Source organism: Anarhichas minor, unplaced genomic scaffold (assembly GCF_050575085.1).
Source record: "Anarhichas minor isolate MPS153535 unplaced genomic scaffold, ASM5057508v1 ptg000058l, whole genome shotgun sequence".
Taxonomy (NCBI): domain Eukaryota; kingdom Metazoa; phylum Chordata; class Actinopteri; order Perciformes; family Anarhichadidae; genus Anarhichas; species Anarhichas minor.
The window spans coordinates 5,491,062-5,510,383 of record NW_027466504.1 but is presented as its reverse complement, the minus strand read 5'-3'; the positions used below and the strand labels follow the sequence as shown (position 1 = coordinate 5,510,383).

Below are 19,322 nucleotides of genomic sequence, written 5' to 3'. Positions count from 1 at the left end.
GAAGAAATACATTTGCAGATGAATCGAGTTGAGATGCGGCCCTTCTCTGCAGGTAGGACCAACCTTGCGATGACTCCCTCACGCTTCCCACCGCCCAATGCACTAAATGACATTTGGTTCCCCTTTTATACACCCGGCCCTCCCACCATGATGTCACCAGCAGCCCGCTCACTGACACTTTATTAACGAGGGGGAGCGTGAACAGAAGACTCAAGCAGACACACACACACACACACACACACACACACACACACACACACACACACACACACACACAGTCGGCTACTTGAGCTGTCTGTTGTCACTCTCCAACCTTCCTGGGAGGATTCTGTGTGACATACTGGACGCATTTCAAACATTTTTTTTGTTTCTCTTTATGAGCACATGAACACGACACCTGCCCTCTGCGGCTTTGCTGATCGCGTTAAATATTCCGGCTGGGGGGGGGGGGGGGGGGGGTCGTCATTCAACGTTTGTTGTGAGACCCGAACCTGAGAGCTGTGACTCGAGCACCTGGTTTCGGGACTCTTATGAGTGTGTGCGAGTGTGGCGTTCAGTTCGGCCCAAGATCCACCCCCTCCCACCCACCCCCGGTGTAATAGGATTCCTCAAAGCTGCAGATGGATGGCAAATCTAGGCGGTTTCATCTACTAAAAGAGGGCATAAATCACGGGCGGAGGAAGCTGGGACGAGGCAGGGGTTATCACCAGTCTGCCTCCCTCATGAGAGCTTTGCATTAAAGCATTAGTGAAATTAATTCATCTTTCATAAGAGGTTTGAGCAGTATCTGTGATCTATGATAACAACCAATTTCTCACTACGGAGGGGCGGCGGAGGAGGGCGAGAGGGAGGGGAAGGAGAAGAAAAAAAAGAAAAAATACTCGGCGACCCTGATAGACTACACAAATCTGCTCTTTTTAAATGGGCTAACATTATCTGGAGTGCTGCTCTCCGGAGCATCATCCCAGATTCATATCCTGGCCCGGGGAAGAGGCATAAATCACCGGGGCAAAACTTTTTCTCATCTGCCCTCCCCTCCTACACCTCCTTTCCCTCTACATCAATCCCCTCATCCCTCTCACGCCGCGTCGCGTTTGTTTGCCGCGTTTCTTCGCTCGTCCCGCTAAAAACGCAAAGAACCAACGCGTCCGCTGCAATCATTCGAATGGCTTTTTGCGCCTCAATCAGTGTAATTGGTTTTAGATCATCTCCGGAAGGGAAACGTGGGGAAACCTGAAGATGTTTGGATGCGTGTGTTTGTGTGTGTGTGTGTAGGGCGGCTCAGGGTGGGGTGTCCTGGCAAGTGTGTGAAAGAGACGGAAATCGGGGGGGAAGTGTGTGAAGGGGCCGTATCCATCTGTTTTGCATATATTTGCGGAGGCGACCGGTGGAGCATGGTTGACAGATGAGTGGGGAGTGCGGGGATGACACACGGGCGGCCGTGCTCTTTATTACTATATCAGCACAGCTATGCTCTCACACACACACACACACACACACACACACACACACACACACACACACACACACACACACACACACACACACACACACACACACACACACACACACACACACACACACACACACACACACACACACACACACACACACACACACCAGAAAACCCGAACACGGCGGAGTGAGCAGGGGAATTGCTCCACGGGACACAGCGAGGACCCCCCCCCCGGTTCTCGATTAGAATTTTTGTGACTGATTTGTCTTCAAATCAGCCATGTGTCAGATGGGTTTCCTCGAAGCAGGAAAAAAAAAAATGGACGAAAAAGAGATACATAGAAAACGAAATGGCTTTTTTTGTAAAATTATTGAAAAAGTAGGAGAAAGAATCTTTTTTCTTTTAAATTATTAAGTCGTATAACAGAACAAGCTTCAATGCTTCAGGTGTTTTATATGATTTCTTTTGCAATCTTGTTTAGGGGGGAAAATTAATCTACATTCATCGGTTTGTGTCCTTGATTGATGACTTTTTCAACTCAGCGGCTTTATTAAACCTGCATGCGATGTATGTGTTCACTCCGTCCGTCGGCCCTCGTCCCGGCAGAGAGCTGCCATTGGACGACAACACCGCCATCAGTCAGCCAAGTGCTGCCCGTCACGTCACCCACCTCGGGAAAGTAGTCCTGTGGAAACTTCTCCTTCTCCAGGGAGGGTGTGCTCTCTAGTGTCTCCGAGTAGGTCTCCTTCCCCACGACCTTCTTGAATTTCTTGGCTTCAAGTGGACACGGAGAGAGAGAGGGGGGAGGGAGGGAGGGGGAGGAGGAGGAAGAGGAAGGAAAAATTCAGACAGTTTATTGTGACAAAACATGGCCGGAGACCCCAGTGTGTGTGAGGCTGAATCTCCTGTTTCAATTAAAAGCTCAAAGAATGCCAGAGCCACTTTGGCTTCCTCAGACAACTGCACCACCTGCTGGTCAGAACTGGGAGTGAATGGGTCTTCAGCGAGAGAGGTGAGAGGTGAAAACCCGAAATATATATGCATGTCTTTGATCTCTCTTCTGGAGGAGGAGGGGGGGGAGACTGTATGATCAAGTTTAATTCTAGTTGTGTTAGAAAGAGCAGCGTATGAAAATGACACGTCACAGGAGCAAAAAGCTCAGTGACATGAGTGATGGCTGAGTTCCATTTAGCTGCTATCGGTTAACTGACACTTGGAAATAGCAGCGCCAACTACATGTGTGCTTTTCCTGCACTCACAAGTCGCAATGCCTGCTGGGAAAAGAAAAGCTCTACAACAAAACAAAACAAAGAAGCAACACAGTAGTTTCAGACTTCAGACTTAAAATCACATCTTTAAAGTGTGTGTGTGTGTGTGGGGGGGGGGGGGGGTCCCTCACGACCCCCTCCCCTGCCTTCGCCCTGTCCTTCACTGCAGGGCAACTGGCAAATGCTGACTTGGGTCAAATAGGAAGCGTGGACGCCTCCACATCTATATCTCCTCCTTTAATTAGCGTGGCCGCCAGACCCCGGGGCCCTCTGACACCGCAGCCTGATGAGACCGCCGTAACTGTCCAATAACCCGCCGCACACCATTACCGCCGGGCCCGAAATCTTATGAATTAAATCCTAATATTAATAAGCATTACCATTCCGGGCCCCCCCCCCCTTCCCTTTACATTATCCTCAAAGCCAATCTTAGCTCTGCTGGTTTTTGATGGAAGCGGGAATGGCCCGCGAATGGTTGTGTGTGATGTGCTTGGAGGTGCAGGGGTGGGATGAAGGGGGCACGGGAATTTCATTTTATGGTTTATGGTGTGTGTGCGTGTGTGTGTGTGTGTGGGGGGGGGAGTTAAAGGATACTCACCTTTGAAATCAAACTGGTGGATGTTTTTCAAAGACTCGTGGATGAAGTAGAAACTTCCGAGAGCCTGTGAGAAGGAGGAAAGGAGTGAGATTGAGAGACATTTTTTTTTACATAAATTACACTTTTTCCAACACATATAATTCTTTACCAGATCTGGAGCCGATCCAGGATCAACAATCATCACCTCTCTACATGACAGGTTCCACCGTTTCCCAACAAATTCCCCAACTTGCTCTAGAGCTCTAATTGATCCCATTATATCTGGTGTGCGAAGGAGTGCCCTAATGGGAGGAAGCACGACTAATAAACTGGTCTGTAAGGAGGGAGAGCCTCTACACTACACACTACACACCGCCGACTACACAACAACAGGTGCTCCCTGTACAGTACCCCCCCCCCTGCCCCCCTGACTCCATTCTCCTCTGATGTGGCGCGTCAACAGTTCGAGCTCTCAAAAGGGACACATTCAGATGAACATCGACTTCAATGGGCTTAAAATCTTAATTTCCCCCCCGCGGACAATTGGGGAACTTTCCCAGTCGGTGGACGAGCCAATCAAAGTTTGTGGGAAGGAGCGAGATGGGGGGGGGGATTTGATGCGGTTCACAGTCCGCTACACTGCTTTCTGTCGCCCTCTTTACACTCAGGGGGAGCACACGGAGGCAAAGCTCAAAGCTCAATCCCCTGTGTCTTTGAGATAGCGGACTTCTGGCTCGGGATCAGCCTCCTTTCTGCCCTCGAAGAGAGAAACAGAGAGAGAGAGAGAGACAGAGAGAAACAGACAGGGAGAGAGAGACCAAGAGAGAGGAGAGAGGGACAGAGAGAGAGAGAGAGAGAGAGAGAGAGAGAGACAGAGAGAAACAGACAGGGAGAGAGAGACAGAGAGAGAGGAGAGAGGGACAGAGAGAGAGAGAGAGAGAGGCAGAAGGTGCTGAGAAACTTTTACTACAAAGACCAAATTAAAAACACAACAAAAACCCGGCGTGCGACAGAGATGGAGGGAACACGGTGAAGTCGGAAGGCGAGACTCAGGTACAGTAACAGGAAGGAGGAGTGGCGGAGTGGGCTTAGAGGGGTGTGATCAGAAGGAAGGAGGAGACACCCGAAGAAGAAAAGCTTCTTCTGGGCACCGAGGAGGATTTAGTCTGAAGGGTTTTTCCTGCGTTTTCCTCTATTGAGGCCAGACGCCTCTCTTCGTCGGTCCACCCCCCCGCCCGGCCTCTGCATTATTTATGAGCGCCGGCACATCTTGAGATTAAACATTTGCTGATTTGTCAAAAGCACAAACATGAGGTCCTGCCCATCTCCTTGACATATAAGTCCAGCCGACGGGGGGGAAACACTGTCGCACATTTAATTGATGAGAACAGCGGCTGGTGACCCTCCCCCCCCACCTTCTCCTGCTCTGACGGAGGGAGGCGGCGGGGACGGCGTTGGGCGAGAGGCATGGACGGACTCAAGGTCACAAGCCTCCCATCGCGAGAGGACGGCTTCCAGGAAGCCCCCCCCCCCCCCCCCTACACTTAGCCGCCGCGCTCACTTGTCTTTATGTTCTCTTTCACCTTAAAGTGCCGACAACAGACCTGGAGACAGAGATGGATAGGAGAGCGGGCAGCATGGGAGTGGAGGTGGGGTGGGTGGGGGGCTATTTGTCAAAACGGTGCCACCCTTGCTTGGTGCTGCTGTTTGTGTAAATATTTCAGAGGGCAGTCAAGTGAAAATGACTGTTTTGAAATATGACACACGGGGAATTATGGAGATAAAAACAGGAAATGTTTCATCAGTCTATTGGAAATCAAAAGGATTCAAAGTACTGCTGCGGACACAATAAGCTGATTAATTGTTGATGGATAGAAAATGAATTGACAAAAAAAATCATAACTGATTAATGGAAATATTTGTTATATATTACAGATTGAATATTTTGAACGAAGACAAAGCAAGAGATTTCACCTTGACCTCTGGGAAATTAGGACAGGCTTCATTTTCTGACTTTTTCCTCAAAACATAATTATCAATTAATACGAAAAAAAAATCAGTTATCATCTGTCCTCAACCCTGATTAATGAAAGCTTCAACAGCTGTTATCTGCAGGAAAAACAACAATAGAGACCTTTAGAAGTGAACGATGAAACCCTCATCTTCAACAGTCTCTCGTGTGGAGGAAGCCGAATCTCGCTGCAGGCCCCCAACAAAAATACTAAATTAATATGACACCAAACTAATCGGCCCGAATCAATTCTCAAATAAAATGACAAACGACGACGCTTAAGTGGCTCTCCGTGTAATCGCGAAAAATCTACTTAACCCCACCTCCACCCTGATAAATATTTATTTGACACCGGGGTACAGAGCCGGGCAGCGGCAGCCGCGCTCTCCTCTCCTCTGCGGCACTCTTCATGAAGAAGCTATTATATTAGCCGGGCGCAATTAATCCATTTGTCTCCTGACATGACAGCCTCAAAATATTCATTAGGGCCGGACTGCGCTGACAGGCCGTGCTTATCTGTTACCAGCGGCTTTACAATGGCCCGCGTCAAACGTATGTTTGTCACGTCCCTCTTTATTGATTAGCTGCCAGATTCACTTGAAATAATTAAAAGTATATTTTACATATTTATAAACCCCCGCTGCCACGGCGGCTACTTAATTTTCCATTAGTAAAATGCAGTCTATTAAGTGCACCGTGAGGGCCGTGGTGGTGGTGGTGGTGGGGGGGGGGGGGGGGGGGGGGGGGGGGGGGGGGGGAGGAGGGGAAATGAGTAATCACCATAATTGTAGACAGAAAGACAATAACCGCGCCATAAAAAGACGAGTTTTATGACTCGCTCTGGCAATGCCATCTCTTATCGCGAGTCGTGTTGGCTTCGCCGCTCACCGATAAGGCCACCCTGACTGTGTGTGTGTGTGTGTGTGTGTGTGTGTGTGTGTGTGTGTGTGTGTGTGTAGTTGACATTTCCACAAAAATCCCAGCAGATACGGGCTGAACAAGTCCCAATAGACTGGCTGCATGGGGAAAAAAAGAAAAAAAGATAAGAGACTTGAGAGCTGCAGTACATAGCCGTGCATACTTTGCTCCGCTGAATGCTTTATCGATACCGAGGGCTGCAAAAATGAGTTCCGGCCGACGGGGGGAAGCGGGAATTCTGTGACCTCCGCATGGATTTTCTGCGGTTTAATGTGAAAAATGAGCCATAAAGCAAACATAAAAGTAATCATTTTTCCTCCAAGGTCTCACCTCCAATCTGTGCGGAGGGAGAGTGGTCCAGTCCCGGGAGAGCTGACACATACGCGCTCCGGGTGTCATCGCTGTGCAACTTGCGAGGGATAATGTTCTGCTGTGCCCGTGAGGGCTCTTAATAGGGAAATAGATGATACGCTCAGAAAGCCCTTTAACAAGGGGCCGCTTACTCAAAACATGTTAACTGGCGCCGGACATGATTGTTTTCATTAAGGATGCCACTCTGTTTTTGGTTAACCGAGGCTCCAGCAGTGAGGTTTGAGGTGTTTTTGGAGTGCTGCTGTCCCAATCCATACTTATAATCATTGTTAAAGGCGGGGTAGGTAATCTTGAGGAACTAACAAGAGTACGCTAGATTTAAAAAGTCATCACCAACCCAAAAAAAACGAGCCCATTGTTGCTGACTTGTTTTCAATGAAAGTAGCTAGCAGCACTGGCTCCAAATGTTGCTAAAGCTAGCAAGAAAGTTGTCAACTTCAGGCCTCCCTCCAAAGCCACTCCCCCAAAATGATCATTATGAAGGTAAAGAACGAACATGGCTAGAGTTAGTTCTCACAGCTTCAGTGATGAGCAATGAAAGCACGGGCAGAATACCAGGACAGGCAGGTAGACAGGCAGGTAGACAGGCAGGTAGACAGGTAGGTAGGCAGGTAGACAGACAGGTAGACAGGCAGGTAGGCAGGCAGGTAGGCAGGCAGGTCAGCCCTCCAAGCTTTACATTCCAGTTGAATTAAATGATTTCAGTCCTGCAATACTAGATTTCTTTTTTTTTTTTTTTGTCAGAGCATTTAATTCATTAATTGCTGTCAGGATAGAATGAGAAATTCAACAAAATGTAAAAAATGTTTTTTGAAGAAAAATACTAACCCTGTCGTTCAATGCTACTTGCTTTCATTTTTTTGGTGGGGGGGGGGGGGGGGGGGGGGGGGGGGCAATGTTGGACCTCATTCTGTCTCATCTCTGGTGCTGGGACTGCATTGTCAACCTTCAAAAAAACCAATTAGTAGGATTTTCAGATGTTTCTGGGCATTAACCTCTATAAAAACGCAGCGACCGGGGGTGCCGGATCGTAAGCGTGCATCCAAGACGAAGCTTCAAAAATGGCAGACACACAGCGCAAAAACATGCAAATATGGTGAGGCGAAAACGCCAAGCTGACAAAGTTCGTTCCAAAACGAGAGTGAAGCAGGGTTGACCTACAGGAGAGCACCGTAACCCTCGTAGTAACGGGGGAGGAGGGGCCGACAAATTCTACTCATGCTGCCTTTTAGCGTAATCATGGTTTACTACAACCCGGGGTCTTGTTTTTGTAGCTGTGGACATCCTTGCGACCCATACTAATAAGATTTTACTGGGAACACTGGTAGTAAAATGATCAGACACAAGTAAACCTGGATTAACTAAACCACTTAGATTTGAGTAGTTTCTCAATCCATTAGTCGACAACCTGTTTGATCGCTTCACCGCCCGTGTTCCCTTTAAGCCATGTTGACATTTCTCCAGATCTGAGAAATGAACAGGGCCTCGTTATTATCAGGAAGGATGGCCAAAACTATGAAAACAAGACAGGTCTGTAATAAAACAGAAATACCCATTAACGACACTACCCTTAAAGTGATGCAGCACCTGTGCCGTGATCAGGGTTATCTCAGTGTCGCAGCCACCTCAGAGAAATACCTCCTCAGGGGGTTCCCGTGGCATTTCGCCCTTTGGACAGCAGAGACAAAATGGGCTGTTTTTCCAGTTTATATCTCATTGCTCAGAAATCCCTGGAGTCCCCTCATCTGTCAAATCCAGAGTGATCCGCATAAACCTGCACGTGGAAACACCACCACAGCACACACACACACTCACACCCGCCCGCCCGCGTGTGGTCGGTCTTATCGGAAAGGTCAATCAGATGTACTGTCATGAAGGAACGGTGTTGCGATACATCAGGAACGCATGTTATGTCAAAGCGGCTTAGAGGAGGAGGCAGAGACATAAGCTCTGACTAATAGCTACATAATATCCTCATTAGTCACTGAGGACCAGCATTCATACACGGCTGCGTTCTCAACATACTCCAATACAAAGCGCGAAGGGTTCGGCAGACAAGAGAGCAGACTATGTGCTCCGACGGCTAGCCAATGTAGGAATCCACGTATTTGTTTCGGGATCAGCTCTCCCTGTCCTAGTGAGGGATCCATTGACATGCAGGATCTGGGGGGCTATAAAGAGCACCTTCGTGGGAGCCTCCAATACTGCACAAACAGCCTGTTTGTCATCCAAAGGAAAACACCGCGGCACAAAAGTGAGCGGCGTCAATAGAGACGGCTCGCTTCTTTTTTTCCCCTGCTAGGAGATACAGATGGAGCAGCCTTAGTGTTTTCTACCCCTCCTGAGCCCACCGCCCACCCCGGTGCTGCCATATGTGTTTGCCAAGGCCCTCTCCCACTGCCATTGATTGAGTATTCAGAGTATTGAGCCACAGTGTCTATTATTCATCGGCTGCCTTGGAAGCCCTGACTGGATACACAGACAAAACTCTCATTAAAACTTCCTCTGTCACTTCCTGTGATTTGAAAGTGGCCCGAGTGCCGGAGCCATCCGTCACGTCCTGAAGGAGCCCTTGTCTCTGGGGTGTGTGTGTGTGTGTGTCTTGGAGGTGGGGGGACGGGACGGAGGGAAGGAATTGGACAGTTCAAAGATATACTGATAGGAAACATGTTAACGTACATTTACTTATTTATTTCACAGTAATTAAGATTTAACTTGAGCTTACTCTCCTTAATGCTCTTCCACGGTCCCCGTGAGCAAACCTTGCTAGGAAATTGGTTTACATGGCAAAGCAGGACTAGTATTGATCCCGTAGGATTGAAAAAGGAACAGCAGATCCAGACCACCTGAGCCTCATTTTGACTGGTATTATGGCTAAAGGCGGATCACACGGACCTGTAGCATCAAAATACGGCCGGATGAGGCTCTTTATCCTAAAATGTTGTGATAACGTTTGCATCTTTAATGTATGCTTACAAAACCAACAAGACTAAGAGTCTACTGCAATGCTAGCAGCTCTGCAAAGGCTGTAATGGTCATGGTACAGACATATAAATAGATAATTAAGTTAGCAAGATAAAGCGAAAGTATTAGACAAATTACGATTTTGACAGGATGATGAATGGGGCAAAAATGGGGCAAAAATTAAAAGCCAAGAGATCACCAAAAGACTATGAATGTCTGCATTAAAAAAAAAAAAAATCTTCTGGGGACCATCGACACCAAACTTGGTGACTTGATCGCCAAGGACATATGGGTTCAACTTCTGGGAACCATGATTTTCTGCACCAAACTTGCTGCCAATCCCTTTTCATAATTCACTGAATAAGTACAAATTCTGACATAGGATTCAGCCTCTGGGGACCATGAATGTCTGAACAGAATATCACTGCAGATAGACATTTCACAAAAAAATATATAATATATATATTTATATATATAAAATATAAACTTCATAGCGGCGCTATAGAAAAAGTAAGTCAACAGGATTCAACCTCTGGGGACCACGAAAGTCTGCACAAAGGCTGCATGGCAATCCACCCAACAGTTGTTCAGATGTGGAGCGACCGACCAGCCGACATTGCCATCCCAGAAACCCAAACCCCACCTCCATCCATCCATCTATTGATGTATTTCAAGTGAACCCACTGCTGTATGGATCAGTTACGATACCTGGATCTCAGCTCTGCAGACCGCGTTTCCGGGCTTCCACTTCATTATTCTAAAATCTCCCAGAATGCAGAGCGACAGGCGCTCATGATTGATCTCGAAACCACTGATTTTATTTTCTTTTGAGGAAAATATTATGGATGGGTCTAAACAAGGCATAATTGGCCAAAGCCACGGCAGCGCCTGACCTGCCAACAATCCAGACCCACTCCCAAGGTTGGCTGCCTCCCTGGGAAATATTGTGCATTAATTTCATTTAGTCTCCCCTCCAACATTCAATGGTAGGACTTAATTAAATTGCTTGTCCATTGTGTTCATCCACTTACAAAGTTAATGATATTGTGCCGGGGAATTAAAGAGCGTTTTATAAAGCGCACGGGATGGGAGCTGGCAGGCACTACATTGCCCAGTTGAACCCTGTCAGTCGGCGGGCTTCTAGACCCCCTAATTAGCGGTGAAATGGATGCTTCCATCTGCCAATTTCCTGCCATGCTCATCAGTCGTGCAGTCGCTCCTCTAACCTGCCCGGCAGAGGGGTCTAAAGCAATAAAACCATCACAGCAATGACATTCAACGAAAAGGGAAAAAAAGGAAAAAGAAAAGTGAATACGCGTATACATGATATGACTCAGACTTTAAAAGAGCTGCTTTTTTTTGCTTTAGACCACAGCATTGGCTTGTTCAGCATAATCCAGATGGAAGAGTTTGATAACTTTGTTAAAAATGTTGGATACATACAGTAACAAGCACCTCGTTTCCATTTTCAGAGAGGAGTGGTTTGAATAAATGTCTTCTGATAAAGCAATAAGACAGAAATGTGGTGGGGGCACATTTTGATGTAATGCTTATAGGAAGGGAGCAGAACTCCAGTCACAATTAAAGGACAACAATATACGTTCTATTCAATGCATCATTTCTGCCGGTTTGCAGCGAGGCAGCAGCGTCCCGTCCACTACGGAGAATGATTAATGCTCATATATATATATATATATATATATATTCCAGCTGCGTATTTACTAATACCATGTTGCTACTTCAGCAGCTTTTAAACGAGGACATAAAATCCGAGGAGCAAAGTAAATGGGATTACACCTGTGGGGCCGGTGCTGCTGTTGACCTCTTAAGGAGGCCGGGCCAGATGTCCTTTACATGGCAGTCTGTAAATTCACAGTGAAAACGGAGTAAATGAAGCCGTGTTGAGGGTGTTTTTCTTGCAGCTTGACACAGGTGCAACTGTAGGCCTCAAAAGCGTAAAAGCAGCTAAAGATGATGTCATCCGGGTTTCCCCTGATTGGGCTTGACTATTTGTTTTATTTAATTTACATAATAATTACTGTATCGTGGTATAAATGAACACTAGAAGTACTCGGAGACTTTGGCCTTATCAGTCAGCCCTACTGCACCGTCTGCTTATAACAGTTTGGAGCGTCTTTAACAAGATGCAGTTTCCTGATGCCACCTCATTTTAACTCGGAGACACTTTTAACATTACATCTCCAATGACTCGAGAGGTCATCGGGACCGTATCTGTGTTTTAACTGAATTAAAGAGCAATGCCAGAGAGTACTGCTGTTGACTAGAGCCAGCAGAGCCCTTTAAGGTCGCCCAGATTGACACACAGCTGTGGTCGGATTGTTCTGTAACTTCATAATAAAAGCTCAGGTCAAAATTCACAATTTAATCAAGACACCGGGCACAACTAGTACTAAAACAGGATGTAACATTCATCCAATGACAAACAGCGAAGAGCAATATGCGGGGCAATTATGGTTCTGAAGGGACATTTTTACAATGTCTGTCCCCGCTAACAAGGTCAACGTCCCGGGCCTGAGTACATCAGACGTCTGCAATTGGGCCTGAAAAGACCTCCTTCTGTCTTCACGTGGAGAATAATCTTTTGAAAGCAATCTCCAAATAAACCGTTGATCTCGGAGAACAGCACGCTAAACGGCCACTTTCTCTAAACAACCGCGCTGTCTGGGCTCGGCAGAAATCATCGTTTTAAAAGGGGATGTGAGGATGATGAATATTTGCCTTATTCGATTGCTCCCAGAGATGAAAAATCAAAGTCTGAACAATCGAGGTATCCATTAGTAATTAAAGTGACATTACCTCCGCAGGCCTCCGCTGGGTTGCCAGCGCCATTATTCAATTGTTTCGGATGCTGGGGGATAAAATGCCCTTAATATACTTACGCTCATTAATGTAAATCATATTTGGCTATGGATGTCCAATAATCAAAAAGAATATTTCAACTTGTAATTCCCCGTCTGTAAAAAGTATTCCCATTAGGGGAAGAGGCCCATGCAAATGACAGGTCTTTGAGCTCATTGATTTCTTTTTTTTTTCATCTGTGCATTTTGGAAAAGCCTGCTAATGTTGTCATGGACTGTTCATCAATCTATATTATTATCTGATTTAATATTGCGCCCATACACGTGGCCTCATTTGTGAAGGAATCGATTGGATTAGGATCATACAGGCTGTTGGGGGGATGGAAGCAATATCATTTTAACTGCGGTCGAATGAAGAAGTTTTAAAAGTTTTTATATACATATTGGCTGAATGCACGACTTGTTTACTTGCCTTTAATGAGCGTTTGTAGAGAAGCATATGTGCGCGCACACCTGTCAACATCTGGGGTAAAGTGATGCAACTTTCCATGTCAAATAATCAGTATTGAGCAAAGTCAACTCTCCCTGAGGACGCCGGTTGTCAGAGCGGCGATGTCAGCTGGAAAAGTAATCAGTCAGCTTCTGTCCGGAGGGCCGCTTTGATCCCCCCCCCCCCCCGTCCCGCACTGTCCGTGAGCCCGCTCACGCGGCCTTGTAATGACGAAGTGGCATCCTTGGCCGCCCAGTGAGATACAGCTCTATCGCGGCGTCCCGTAGTGAGATATATTAGTCTGCTACATCTTAGTGGCATTACTTTGTCACTTGTGGGAAGAATTTATCAGGAAGGCGCTCATTTCTCTGTATCGCGAGTCCTTCCTCCCCCTTTAGCACAAACACAACTCTTCCTAAATGAAGGCAACATCGTCTAGATCATGAGCCATCTCGTGAAACATCTATAATATATGACGGCATCCACGGCGCGGGGACAATCGATGGCGGTCTCCAGTATCTCCTCGTGGGCCCCGGAGCGGTCCTCTCTGAAGATCGCCCCATCAGAGTAGAGGGTTCAGATTTGAGGTCGCGTTCAGAAAAATCTTCTTTTTTTTGCCCCCCCCCCCTCTGCTCGATGTGTAAAAAAAAAAAAAGAATAAGCAGCTTTCTGTCTGTGTTCTGTCTGGGTATGAGCAGAGGCGTTCTCGCAGCACAACAGTGGCCACAGGACCGTGAAGCTTTAGAGGAGTCTGCAAAAACACTCAGCGCAGCGGCTCGTCTCAGGCTAAGACGCCCGTCCGGTGGCTCTTTGTGGCCTTTCTTTGTCTTTATGTAAAAACCGATGCTCGCCAATGATGTGTTATGTAAAATTCCCAGAGGCTTGATTTAAATGGTTGGATATCCTCCATGCTAGCTTAGTTATACTCCAGTGCATCGGCCCTGAGAGCGCACGGACGCTGCATGAAAAGCAAATGTAAATGCAGCCTCAGCTTTCTTAGATAACAAGAAATTATGTCATGGGTTTATTTTCTTTTTCTTCCTCTTATTGTATTATTATAATAATAAATTAAAAAAGAAAAAAAAAACGAACAACGGAGGACTTTTCTGACGCAGATGTTTTTTTTGTTTTTTTTTTATCCGTACAATCGCAGCATCCGGCCCTCTCTCCCCTGGCCCCTAGTTAAAAGACAGCTTTGAGATGCTGAGAGTGAGCAGAGGTCCTGTGCCAGGGGCCAGAGTGGCAGCGAAAACCAACGTCTGCTCTCCTGTAACATACCACAGCCACAGAAATGTGGGAGGAAAAGAGGATTTGGAGGGGGCCCATGCAGGTCTGCGACAGGGCTCCTGGGCCTCGCCCTCCCCTTTGAGCGCTCCACAGATGACCAGGTGGTAGTGTATTGTGTGTCATTGGGTCACGTGTCGGTGGAGAAGAATACGCAATGTGCAGTGCATCTGTTACCTCTTGAGAACAAACCAGACTCAACGCTCGACTTCGGCTTTGCACAAACGAGGGGAGCGACGTAAACAGCCGAGCTACAGCGGGCAGCTTTCTGTCCCCTTCCACCTGTAGATATTGTTGAGGCGACTTGGCTGATAAACAGGATGACGCGACATCTATGCCTCTAAAGTGCTCTTTCAGAAAACTTCTCATGAACACATTTCTTTAAATGTTCTGTGAATCAACATGTGGGACTCCTCACCATCAGAAAACAACATGCAAGTTGAAAACTGTTTTCAAGAAAGGATCAAACATATTAGTCGCACATGATCCAGTTGATCCAGTTTTTAATGGTACTTTTTAAATTGTACTAGTGTGTATTGTCTTGATCAGCAACTGTTTTGCTGTTAAGTTGTGTGTACTTGTTTAAAGGGTCCATCTAGACCCAAGCTACGTACTTAGTACGATTTGTATTTTGCCATAAAAACAAATGAAAACTAACCAACACAAATAAAAATGCAAACATTTTAAAGGGGTAGATTTGTTAGCTAGCAGGCCATTCTGTGATGCGTCAACATTAGCTTGCATGTATAAACCGCTACTGACGCTAGCTCCAACTTCATTTGTCAGCTAGCATGCAACTAATATATATATATATATATATATATATATATATATATATATATATATATATATATATATATATATATATATATATATATATATATATATATATATATATATATATATATATATATATATATATATATATATATATATATATATATATATATATATATATATATATATTAGTTGCACCAGGTGGAACCAATAAGCAACTAATGAATTGATTAGCTACACCTGTGTTTGACCAGTTAAAATGTCTGCTGTAAAAACATTTTTTTCCCCAACTAGTCAGCTGTTCTAACCCAAAAGCTTTGGGCTTCCAATAAGGCCACCAGAGAGAGTGCTAGATCCTCTACATCAACACCAACAAACAGCCATACGTTTGTATCAGCTCATGGTCTTAAGTCTCAAAGACACAGACTCACTTAATGAAAGAAGGACTCAGTTCTCTGCAGCTCAGCGTTGCTTCAAATGCTTCATTTCCAGTCGGCCAAAGAGTGCTTTGAAAAGATTTTTTTTTTCCCCTTTCAGAAATGTAATAGGCAGTTAAAATTAAGAGCTTGCATTTAACTGAAGGAGCATAACATCCAATCTAATTAGAGGGCCCTTTAATGAGTTGTAAATTAGCTACAGCGTGGTGCACACAGGCCGCCATTGTGGCTTGAACTTGTGCAGGGACCCTGCTGACTGGGTCACCCTTTGTGTTAGATTGGTTCCCACTTGGGAAGCATTACTCACTGATTACGCTTTGCCATCAAGACAGCCAACAGAAGGATAGACAGCATGAAGCAAGGGCAACAAACCAACATTGGGGTGAGTGAGTGTAGTCAATAAATGGGCCTATATATTTGCTTGGTCAATCATAGGGGATGCATTTCGGCACGTGCGCTGAACAGCGCGGAGACAATACATCATAAGCTATATTGCGTGCTCCGCCCTCAAACAGACCCCGCAGAGAGTTTCATCAGGCAGACTCTGGAGATCCCGTATCGGCGTGCTGCCTCTCCGTATGCCAAGCACCGCCCCTCATCTGCTGGAACCCGTCTACCTCTGACCTCCAGAACCCTACAGCGACTGCATTAATTTAGCCAGCAAAAATCAATCGGCCGGGGGACCGGGACAAGGAGGAAGGCCCTCGTTATTACACCGGGCAGGACACACCCTCTCGCTGGGAGTGTGCGGCTGTTTTTATTGGTAATAGTTTAATAGGAAGGGGGGGGGGGGGGTTGGCGGCTAGGGGACAGAGGCATTGCTGATTTCCCCCTGACCCAGTCGTTTCCAAATGAACTCTAGATTTAACATTAGAAAATGAGGCCTTGAGACAATTTTGGGGTTATTTCATGTGAAATTGTTCCACGTTAACCACAAAGGGGGGGAGAGCATATGAGACTCATTTGTTTGAAAAGATGACATTGGGAGTGTCAAGGGTTTGAAAAGGAAAACAAAGCATTCAGTCAAGGGCAAGAGAGGGCATATGACTGCAAATTCCCAGACACGTTGCCGTTTCATTTTTGTTCCGTTTATTTATGTCCTGGCCGGCCTAACAGACTCGCAAACATTCCCCAAAATCAGATTAGGAAATTATGAGCCCTATAATTAACCGGCTGTTTCGGCCGAGAGCTCCGGCTTCCTATTTTCTAATAAGGAGCGAGTGAAAAATGATCTAATAATGCAACAAATGTGCTTTATGAGCTATTACTATGTAGTACATAACACAAACATGACAACAATACTGGCTGCGCATTTAAAGATCCGAATAAACTGTCCGCGGTGGGCCGAGTGCAGAGTTATGACAGTTAAAGAGGAGCGGCTGGCGCTTCATGGGGGGAGCCCGTGATGCCATTACTCAGACAGCAAGAGGGGGGCTCATCGGCCCAGGGAGGGACGGCGGGGTGACTGAGTGTGTGCGTCTGAAATGGCCTATGTGTTTAAAATGTGCTGCACAATACCTGCTAATTCTATTAAGTGCCTCTGTGGTGTGGCCGCGTGGCTACGGGTTGATGTAAATGGACGGCTGGTTGACTAAACAATGCAATAGCATTAGAATAAGGTGATTGGATGACAGAGTGGAGTAGAAGGCCCGAGCCCAGCCACCTCGGGCCTTGCCAAGTCCATTACGCGTATTGGAGGACATCTCGATATCAGTCATGCAGAGTCGCGAGCCGAGAGAGGGAAGAGAGAAGAGGGTTGTTGTTTTGTTCAGCCTTCATTGTCAAGATGGCTTCCACCTCACCGCATCCAGGTGTAGGTAATGCAATCAAATGAGGACCTCACAAACAACCCCCCCCCCCCCCGCGCACACACACACACACACACACACACACTTTCAATCTGTTCTGATCATTGGGGCGGTTTTAGAAATCACTGGTAGTCAACTGGCTCAAGGACAGGCAGAGACTTGAGATCTGTTTTGACTTTGCCACCGAGACATCATCGCCGTCTGATTTCGTAATGTGTACCTGTTTCCATAAATCATTCCTGAAGCTACTGACAGCTCAGAGTGGAGAACAACAAGAAAGGAGGCGATGAAGAGGAGAGCATGCACCGTCAGACATAGACTGTATATAAGAAGTGGATGTGGTCACCCATTGGTTTGTGGACTAAAAGCCTAAACTTTTGCCCATTTACTCTAAATGCACCACAATTTACTAAATGAACATCATGCTGTATTGAAGAAGACTTGAAACTAGATATTGAGACCATAAACTCATGTTTGCAATGTTTACTGAGGTAATAAATCAAGTGAGATTTCTCATAGACTTCTATACAATCCAATTTCTTTTTGCAACCAGAGGAGTCGCCCCCTGATGGACATTAGAGAGAATGCAAGTTTAAGGCACTTCCGCATTGGCTTCACTTTTCAGACCCAGAAGATGCCGCCTGCTATGAGTGCAGATGCAATAACATATTACTACCATCATACATGGAGGCTGATGGAGTCACCACCATGATTGCTGTGACTTATCTAAAACATCTATATACATTTAAGGTATGGCTCCTGAAAATTCTTACTGGTGTCTATTGAAAGGCAGGTGCATGTTTGCAGTTCGGAATTAATGCAAAGTATTAAACTGTAGGTGAGGACAACGACAAAAACTTTGAGTTTGTGTTATTTGTGAAACCAGAAAAAAAACAATAAATAGCATTTCGGTTAAGGAGAAAGATTCCAGGATTCCTCATGATGTTTGCGAGTGGCCACAGCAATACCCTCCCAGTTGTATGTCCAGCATTGTAATGGAAGAAGTTGTCACTTTGGATGGTTCACTTGGATGTAATTTGAATATTTTTGTTAAAACCAAAAGTGGAAACCAGCTACCAATGAACACTTCCCTGCTATCTGAAATGTCTCAACAACATTACATAACACTTTTGCCAGGACAACATTTTTTCCCCATATAAATCCACAGTTTGGGGTTCGGTGTCTTGCTCCAGGACATTTCAGCATCAAACCACCAACCTTACCGTTAACGGCCGACCTGCTCTGCCACCTACTGTAGGCTTCACCATTACCCGTTATCCAACAGCATGTGTCATTACACTATCAGCTGTTTACACTGGTGAAATCATTTCAGCAGATTTTAAAATGTAATGCCATAAATGATATTTGACTTGAGATACATCAAGAAATCGAGCAAGACGAGATATTCATTTCTCACTGTTGCTCTATTCACACAAAAAAAACTTTCACAGCAGCCACCGTTGTCTCACAAAATGTGCTTCAATTGAGTAAAAAGTGCATCAGAAGACTCTTCCTTCCTGTGTGTGTATAACACAGAGCGGGCTTTATTCGTATTGGGGGCCCCTCACTCTAAGAGCCGTTCATTAAAAGCACTTGTGTCGAGTGATTGTTTGAGCGTGCTCATTGGATACAGGTGTCAAGAGGTTATTTCTGCTGCTGTAATTACTCCACAGCACACGAGCCACAGGCTTTCTTCAAACTGAGGGGGGAAATTGCTTGGATTTTATTTAACGATTCCTCCCCACCCCCCCCCCCCCAGATCATAACCAGCCGTGCGTGACACCGGGCTCGAGCGAGGAGATCAATTCCCCAGGAAAGTGTCGGCGTCGTCTTCAGACAGGCCGGTGAGCCAGGATGAGAGGGAGAATCACGGACCGCCACTTCCACCACCGCATGGGGGGGGGAGGGTGTTTGGATTAGGGTTAGCTGCAGGTGTCTCTCTCTCCGACCCCCCCAATGCCACTCCATCCTTCTGTACATGATACCTGGTATGAAGCTAGGTGGAGGAGGGAGGGGAGATATATATATATATATATATATATATATATATATATATATATATATATATATATATATATATATATATATATATATATATATATATATATATATATACATACACTTAGGCGGGAGAAAGGTCA

General features: G+C 45.9%; 1 protein-coding gene across 5 annotated transcripts in view; it reads right to left on the bottom strand.

The window, feature by feature from the left end:
- Positions 1 to 19,322, bottom strand: part of inpp5a (inositol polyphosphate-5-phosphatase A) — a 134,358-nt gene that overhangs the window by 56,744 nt on the left and 58,292 nt on the right. For all 5 annotated transcript variants that reach the window (XM_076076600.1, XM_076076601.1, XM_076076596.1 and 2 more), the window contains 2 exons: positions 3,323 to 3,386; positions 2,127 to 2,230 (listed from right to left, as the gene is read on the bottom strand). In XM_076076600.1, the coding sequence (XP_075932715.1) occupies positions 2,127 to 2,230; positions 3,323 to 3,386 (168 nt within the window). The remainder of the gene's footprint in view (positions 1 to 2,126; positions 2,231 to 3,322; positions 3,387 to 19,322) is intronic.